The sequence below is a fragment of the Carex rostrata genome, chromosome 1 (genome assembly GCF_964058835.1).
Source record: "Carex rostrata chromosome 1, lpCarRost1.2, whole genome shotgun sequence".
Lineage (NCBI taxonomy): Eukaryota > Viridiplantae > Streptophyta > Magnoliopsida > Poales > Cyperaceae > Carex > Carex rostrata.
Window position 1 is genome coordinate 13,451,061 of NC_135918.1, and position 8,970 is coordinate 13,460,030.

At 34.2% G+C, this 8,970-nt stretch overlaps 1 protein-coding gene across 1 annotated transcript; it reads right to left on the minus strand.

Moving 5' to 3' along the window:
- Positions 1 to 107: 107 nt before the first annotated feature.
- On the minus strand, positions 108 to 5,931 carry LOC144555727 (transcription factor RF2a-like). Its single transcript, XM_078304491.1, has 4 exons — positions 4,872 to 5,931; positions 3,901 to 4,033; positions 1,876 to 1,960; positions 108 to 1,203 (listed from the first exon to the last, which is right to left on the minus strand). Exons 1-4 carry the CDS (start codon positions 5,534 to 5,536, stop codon positions 680 to 682), a joined length of 1,407 nt encoding a protein of 468 aa, XP_078160617.1. The 5' UTR covers positions 5,537 to 5,931; the 3' UTR covers positions 108 to 679.
- Between the last annotated feature and the right edge of the window lie 3,039 nt (positions 5,932 to 8,970).

The window sequence follows — 8,970 nt, forward strand, 5'->3', positions numbered from 1 at the left end:
ATAATGAAACGTTAAAGTGTTGTCTGGAAATTAGGAATTATAACATAATATATAAAAATGTATTCAATATGCTATAGTTTACATAATAATAGACCAAAATTGCGGCAACAATCCTTCCAATATATACATTTTACACTCAACATAGCTCCAAAAACCAATTCTCCAAAAACAAAAAAAATATTATAGAAAGTGGCATAATTTGTTTTTGTAAATATCCATAGGAATTACTAACCAATATAGCTCTTGATTGGTTGAGCTTCCAAGTTATTTAGGATAAAAATGAAAATAAAATATTGGTAAAATTCACATGTGTTTTCTTTCCATTTACCCAAACTCTCTGTTCATGCCAACCTGAAAATATGAACTCAGAGCAAAGATAAGAAAACAAGTCCTCCCCTCCTATCCTCTCCTTCAATTCTGGTCCAAAAATTGAGGTGATTCTTATTTTTTGAGAAAAAATAGGGGTCCAACCCTTATTTGTTTTACTGTATTGATGGTTGAGTTAATTTTTTTGTAACTGTGGTGAAAACAAGGAATTGAGGTGATTTTTTTAATTGGCTATATCTAGAATAACCCTTTAGAACTAGCTAGTGATGATATGATCCTGAAATCAGACTCTCTCTCTCTCTCTCAATATATGTCATATATTGCTCGCCCAAAAGGTAAAAAAAAAAACTAATCAGTTGAAGTTTTCAAAATTACCCTCCATCTCGGACTTATTCAAAACCATAGGCCCTTTGATTTGTGACTCGGCATGATGGCTGCTAGTTGGCATTATGCCATGCTGTCGTATCAGTCCTTGACCTTGTGGCGTCATCATCACTTGTGGTTGCAACCGCATCCGAACTTGCGCTTGTGACGGCATCCTCATTTGTGCTTGAACTGCTTGTTGTTGCTGCATCATGGCATGTGCTTGAGCTGCTTGTTGTTGCTGCAACATGATCTGCTGTGGCTGGGGTGGGTGCTGGCGCTGGTGTGGGGGTTGGCTCAGTTGGAGCTGCTGCAGCTGCTGTGCTGACATGAGAGATGGACGGATTCCCGGTTGTTGGTTGATGGCGCGCGGGCCACTGTAGAATTGTGGATTCAAGGAAAAGTTGTGGGGTACACCAAAGGGCATCATCCCTGCTGGCCCGCCGTTTGGAACCACTTGACCGGTCGCGATCTTAAGACGGTTAACCTCCATTCTTAAAGCATCAGTTAATGCTAGATTAATCATATAAAAGAATACCACATAAGCTTTCAGATCTTTTGTGCAAAATTAAGCAAGAAAGAAAATATGAAATAACAAAATTTGATTGAGATTCTGTCCTGAAGGATGTAAGGCTGTAATTATTTTTTCTTATATTAATACAAATAGTTGGTGAGCAATTGCTCACTGACCCTCAAAAAAAAAAAAATTATAGTGCAATAAAATGTAACATTTTATATATATATATATAAGGAAGGATCACTTGATATTTTTCTTTTGACCATTTGTATCATAGATTTTTAAAATTCAAATATAAAATATTTATATTTGTTATTTTTCGATGGTCCATCAAAAATCCTTAATTCTGAATCCTTAAAATTAAAATCATTTGATGTACGGTGAAGTATACATTAAAACTCATTATATTTTATAAATATGATGTGTAAAAATAATGCTCATTATATTTTAAAGCTCATTATATTTTTTAAATATGATATGTATAAATCATGCTTATAACCTTGGGTTTAAAATTTAAATTTATTTTCTGAAGATTGTCAAAATATAATTTAATTACAAAAATAGGGCCTTAGTTCCTTTCTTATATATATATATCTTAAAATAATTATCAAAATGAAAGATTGTGATCTCCCTCTTTCAATATATAGAAGAGAGAGAGAGAGACTTACAATCTTGCATATGACTTTGTTGTTCCATGTGGTGCACCTTTGACCTGAGTTCATTATTTTCTCGTGTCAATCCATCTGTATCTTTCTGCACCATTATCATGCACAAAAGAACAAAAAAAGGAATAATTAAGCTAGCATTGCAAATAGTATGGTATACAAACCTCTGTCGTTACAGTAATAATCAGTTATGGAAATATGTCATCATGTGCAAATTTACACTTAATTTCTCTGATACTAAATGGCAGTCACATTTTTAATTAGGGAGCAGGGGCGTTCCGATGGGCAGTCTAAACCATCCGATCACAATTTCAGCACAGATCGCTAGATTAGCGGAGTCTGCAACAATACCCAGATTTAAAGTTTAAACCCGTTATATCTGTTACTGTCTTTCTTCCCCAAACGGGTCCGCCTCTTTCTCTCTGTCGCTCTATCCTCCTCCCCGTGCTCTCTCTAATTGTGATGATGGAGCTGGATCAGCTAGGTCAGCCACATTTCCTCATCTCTAACTCGTTCTGCTCCTCTTTCATTTTTGGTAAGGTCTCATCTCTAAAATCTATTGGAGGGAGTCTCAAACCGAACCTGGACCCCCGCATGAGTATGAGATTCAATCGCGCCCGGTAAGATATCTAGGTCAGCTCTACTTCCCACATATGCCATTCAGCTGCCATTGCACTCTCTCCTAATATATTCTCAGTAACAAAACTCCCCTTCTTTATTGCCTCTTCTGTTTTCACCACATTCACATTTCAATTGCAAAACTTTTCAAATTATGGATTGCAAATTCTTTTGTTTTTAGTCTGTCAGTCAATCTGTGGTTCTGATACATATCTTATTGTACCAAATTATAATTGATTGCTGCAAGCAACAAAAAATAAGAGGAGCAAGATCAAGGAATAATGTGTGAGGCAAGTTAGGGCAATAGATGTCTACTCTGTGGTTTTTGCAAAGGTCAAGAAACAAATGTTCAGGCAAAGAAAAACCACATCTATCACCGGTGTCCTACTTGTAAACATGGTTCTAAAACTCGGAATCAGAATTGGAATCGGGTTCTTGACCGTAGAATCAGAATCGGATGAATTGGCCGGAATCAAAAGAATCAAATCGAAAACTCTAATTGTTTTGGCAGAAGCTTGTTTTGTAGCCAAAAAGTAAGAAAAAATTGATAAAAGAATAATTTGTAAAAAAAAAAAATTATGTTAACACAAAACATTACACTCAAATAATACACCAATTGTATAATGTAATGCTTATACAAATAGAACACACTTTTTATTACTAGAAGCTATATATGCCAATTTGGCTGCATTACATATTTTGCTGATGAATAGCTTATATAATATGCAGTTTCTACCTGAGTGTATATGTTGTTATATTCACAACTTGGGTGCAAGCTTTTGTACATTATGAGCAATTATAATACTCGGCCTGACTCGCGGCCAGTCGGGTCAATGAGGGAGAACTCAAAGAGGTGATGATGCGGGGAATTGGGGAACACCATATTGTTTTTTTCTTTCTTTTCGAGAAAATGTTGGAGGTCAAGCCACTCAACTATTTAATAACCTTGTTATTACAACAAAGGATTTCCCCTTTCTGGGTTTCGAACTCATGAACTCTCACATAGAGACTATGTGTCTTTGTTACTAGACTAAATGCTAGTTCTTTATTTTTTTTTTTTCTTTTTTGCGCTTGCGCTATCAAAATTAGAAGAGACGAAGGTGCTTGGGACAGAATTCGTAAAGACAGAGAGCTAATAGGGTATAAATCCAGTTTAGATTACAAACCCGTTATCAATAGATCGATCAGTCTAAAATTTAAAATCTTGTGATGTAGACTGTCCATCAGACAAGAGTTGGTCCGATGGACATCGGATGCCCCCTCCCTTTCAATTATTAGTCTAGGTAGCACAGATAAAGGAATTAAAGCTAACTGAAAAAGTGATAGGGATGCATACCTGTAAGCAAGCTAGCTGTGCAATTATATACTAGTCAAATCAGCTACTAGTACTGTATTGAAAGAGATGCATACCTGTAAGAAGGCTAGCTGTGCAGTCAACGTGGTCGACTCCGTTCGCAAAGTGTTTACCTGGGTTTCCAGTTCGGCAATGTACTTGACCTTTCTTTCTTTTGATCTGGCAGCAGACTGTCTATTTGCCCAAATTCTAACAAAGGAAGTAAATTAATGAATATAATAAATTAATTTTAAAAAAAGAAACAAGGACAAGATACGAGTTTTATCGATCATTGGATTAAATTAATCAATATGTGTTTTGGCCTTTTTCCTGGCTTCAACATGATTTTAGCATGAACTAACATCATAATTTCTCACCTGTATGGTATTAGAAGCAATTTAATTTTAAGTTAGCAACGACAATAGGTCAAAATTAGTAAGTTAGCATTTAATTTTTTTAGTTTATTGGAAACTGGATTGATAATGTTTAAGGTACTCTCTGCAATTTTGAAAACAAAATTTTCTGATTACTTAAGAAATTATGTATAAACTAAGGATAAATCTACTCTTGTAAACAATATCCAGCCAATTTGCTCATCTTTATTTGAAATCATTGTCTACAACTTAATTGAACATATTGCAGCAGTTGAGATGAGATTAAATTTTAAAAGGTACATATTTAGAAAAGGCATTTGAATTTATATGTAAAGATATTTATTACTAAAAGTAATGAGCATTTTATGGTATGAAGTACGACTATAATTTGACAGAATCAGTGTTGTCTTAATATAAAGATACTTCCAATTTAACTAAAATATATGTGATATCCATGTTTGCATGAGAAAAATAAATAACATCACATTCAAAATACTTATGAAATTGCTTTTATTAAGGCCTTGTAATTGCATTAAATCTAAATAGAATAAAAACTTTCTGTTTCTTTCATGACCAGATTATCAACCATATAATTAACATCGTCATCATATAATCTTAATGATGATTATAATAATTACAATATAATTTATTAATTGAGAAAGTAATCAGTCAACCTTTTAGCCTTTTTTGGGTCAGAGATAGCAAGTTCAGCAAGCCGTGCATTCGACATGGCCTTCTTCGCATCAGCAGGCGACATTCCCACCTCTTGCAACCGGGCGGTTCCTAGACCAAGAGCCGAACCCGAAACTGAACCAGAGCCCGACCCTGATCCCGGATAAGACAACTCCTCCTTCACAGCTGAACCAAAATCCGACCCTGTGTCATCTAGCGACAAACTGTACCTGTGCCTAGCTCCAGCTGGCATGCTTTTTCCTGCATTACTGGGCCCCACCCCTGAACTTGTTCCTAAACTATGCACCTCCATCTTGTCGCCTTCTGAGCCTTGACCAATACTTTTTCCACTTGTTGCGGGCCCAATTGGTCCATGAGCTGCTACTGTCACAGCATCAGCCATAGGATCCTTTGCCGGGTTAGGTGCTTGAGCCGAATTGTTACTTAGTTGAAGAAACTCATTCTGTTCAAATTTCTCCATGTCAATGAACAAAGAAAACAAGTCGTCTTCATTCTCGTCTGATGATTGAACTCCGATGTCAAGTGTTAGATCATCAGGTAAGGCAATAATCTCTGAGTGGGCCCGACGGTGATATGGGTCTCGGTTAGGAGCATCCAGCATTTGGCTTAAATCAGCTTCTAACATCGGCGCTTTACCTTTGCTCATATTGAACCAACGGTTGTGCAATGTAGAATTTACCAAAATTAGTTGCCAAAGATTGTGCGAACGTAATTGTTGAGATAATGCAACTTCTGTGAAAATGTGGGGAGTTCTTAAATTTCTTGATGAGGCGATAAAAATTCGCTCGACCGACAAAACTTCGGATGGGGAGAAAATTACACACAAAAATATTGTTAAAAAAATTAGAATGAGATACACACTTTTGATCGAGGATCGAAGGGTTTGGGTGGATTTTTGCCCTATAACAACAATTTTCGCCGATGTTTGATTAAATAGTTCTTGAGTGATAACAAAAAATGAATAAGTATATAACAAAATGAAGAAAAAAAGGGGGAGGAGGAGGGAAAAACAAGAGAAACATTTACAAAACGAGCCAGGAGAACAAATTAAGGCTCTCCTAGTAATCCTGTTCAAACTGAAATCTAAGAGAGAGAAAGATCGAGGAAGAAATGAAAAGAAGATGGTAAGAGGGAGGGAGAGTTATGGAATATCTAAAAATGGCTTTCAGAATTTATGGTCATGCTAGACCAGTATTAATAGAATATATTGTATCTAATAATAACTAACTTTACAAAATCTTAGAATTTACAACCAAATTATGGAAATTCTACAATTTACATGAATGACATATATTAGTTAATAGAATATTATGCTTTTATAGTATATTCAATGAAAATGCAAATTTTGTTACTAAGCAAGCAATTTTACCAAGGTTCAAAATCTTCAGTGAAAATAAAGAGAGGCTGATATATATATTCGTCCAAAATCTCCTGTAATTAAAGGTATGATATGTTTTGCGTAGGTCTCAAAGTTCACCATTTTGTCCTTCATTTCTTTATCACCTCATTATTATAAATGATATTTTTTATCTGATAACTGCAACTTCATTATTGTTAATTGTTACTTATTAAACAAAATTACTTGTATAGATTTATGTAGATTTCATAAAATCTTTGTCATTAATAATAATATATTTTCAATTAATAGATAGACAACTATACACTTTTATTAAAATTGAACCGGACGGTCCGGACCGGATGAGTAGACTATAAAGAATCGACCTGGAATCAAATCCGGTTCGGTTGGAATAAAAAGGAGCTTGTTATCTGGATAAATATTATTAAAAACTAGTCCGGCTGGTTTTCAGAAAACCGATGAACGAAAACAAAAACAAAAAAAAATCGATTCTTTTGAGGAAAAAAATTAGTATCTAAGATATTAAGGTATTAAGGGTTGAACACAAAACTTATTTTGTGGGCAATTATGTATTGTTTTTTTTGTGTCGTTTCTGCGCGCACTGTATTTTTTAAAACATTATGTATTTAATCATGATTAGATAGTCGCCGCAATATATATTTTTTTTTCAAAATGCTGAAATTTTAATATTGATCGGAGGTTTGTCTAATCACAAAAACATACAAAGAATTTTTGTGATATTTAGTTATATGTGCAGGGTTAAAATGCACTATTAGTTTTGTACTTCAAACATCTCACATCTTTATCTTCATTTTAAAAGTTTGAACAGTCAATCTGAACAGCTTAACATGATATCCATATTAAAATGTGCTTAGAGATCAAATTTTATGTTTTTTGAAATTTTTTTACTATTTGTTTTGATAGGTACAAAATCACTGTCTTTGGATGGTCCAAAAACAGTGATTTTGTAACTATCTAAAATACTAGTAAAAAAAATTAAAAAAAAGTAAAAATTTGTTCTCTAAGCACATTTAATATGGAGATGATGTTGAGCAGTTTGAATAAACTGTTTGAACTTTAAACACAGTAATAGAGATGTCGGATATAGTTGAGATACAAAATCAATAGTGAATATACATTAACCCTACCTTCGACGTTCTATTGTAATAACTTCATCAATAAAATCTATGGATTCTGGTTTTACCAAAATATATTTCTTATATTTTTAATCATCTATAAATTTATTTTATTGTACATCATTTAATATATATAATATATATGCATGTGAGAATTTTCACTATATGAAACAAGATTAATTATATAAATAAAGAATTAAAAATGGAATAACAGCAAGGGCGGTGGACGCCTCAGTTTTCCATATATAGTTTTGTCACATATAGTTCCATATTTATTTTTGTAGAAATTTAATTGAATCTGGGTATGAAAAAGAGTTGTATATATATATATATATTTTTTTTTTCACTATAAAGGAGTCCAATTGATGAAACTTTAATATTATAAAAATATGGAGGTCAGGTTGTATTGAATATTGATGTGGAGCTCAAATTGTTGAAACTTTCTTATTAAAAATATTGATGAAATTTTCAATGCATTACCCTACAGTTGGTAATTAATATTTTCTTTATTTTGTCGAAAAACCATCCTCTGTTTTGGATAATCCTCAAAACATATTGATTCCTAAATCTCATCTATTTTAATATCATTTATGAATATTTTTAAATAATTATTCTCTAATTTATTAGTCTATCTTTTTTTAATGAAAATATATCATTTTGTATGAGAATTTTTTTTTGTTCTCCTATAATATGTTTTTGTTGTAACACATTGACACAAACTAGTTTTCACTTATATATTTTCCAACTATTACACTTAAATCTTATTTGGACTTGTTGTAAGATACTTTAAAAATATGCATGCATTTACTTTGAAAACTCCCATATCAATCCCCTAAACGTCCCCCGCGCTAAAAGACAAAAAACGTGCGATAGGGGACCACTAACTGACTTGGACATCAGATAACTACCGGTAACCTGCAGGGCTAACGCGATTTTTCATCGTTGACAGGTATAGTATTCATACCTATGGACTTAAGTAGTCTTACTTATTATCCATAATATTGGTCAAATGCAAACACAAACTATTGGGGACCATTAATTTTTGGGACCAGTAATGATCAGGGGGGACCACTGACGACGTCTGACAGCCTGGATTGGGGACCGCAACCGTCTAAAAGCGACATTTGCTAAGATTGGGGACCACTACAGCGAATCTATACAATGAAGTATTCATATCAAACAAATGAAGTATTCATATCTTGCACTCTGACAACTTTTGCTGGGCTAGCATGGACCCCCTCCAATGGTGCACCACGCTCTCCCCACCAGATCTCGACGGTGCACCACGCTCTCCTCGCCGGATCTCGACGGTGCACCACGCTCTCCTCACCGGATCTCAATGGTGCACCACGCCGAGAAAGAGAAGAGGCGGAGGCTGTGAAGGCCGTGAAGAGTGCAATTTTTTTTTTTTTTTTGTTGATCGAGAGAGAAAGAGGGGTCAAAACAGTTAGAAAGACTAACTAGAATGGGAGAGATAGTTACCATAAGTAGTTAATGGCCAGGAAGACTGTTAGAGGACTAGAATGGGGGATGAAATCATTACTAAAAAAAATAGTTATCACAATAAGATTTTTCTAACCTAGTTGC

Excerpts from the sequence above, each read along its gene's own strand:
- LOC144555727 (XM_078304491.1), bottom strand. The coding sequence starts at position 5,536 with ATGAGCAAAGGTAAAGCGCCGATGTTAGAAGCTGATTTAAGCCAAATG. Across the intron at positions 1,961-3,900 it reads CACAGCTAGCCTTCTTACAG|AAAGATACAGATGGATTGAC; the intron begins GTATGCATCTCT and ends ATAATGGTGCAG. Across the intron at positions 1,204-1,875 it reads ACAAAGTCATATGCAAGATT|CATTAACTGATGCTTTAAGA; the intron begins GTAAGTCTCTCT and ends TGATTAATCTAG.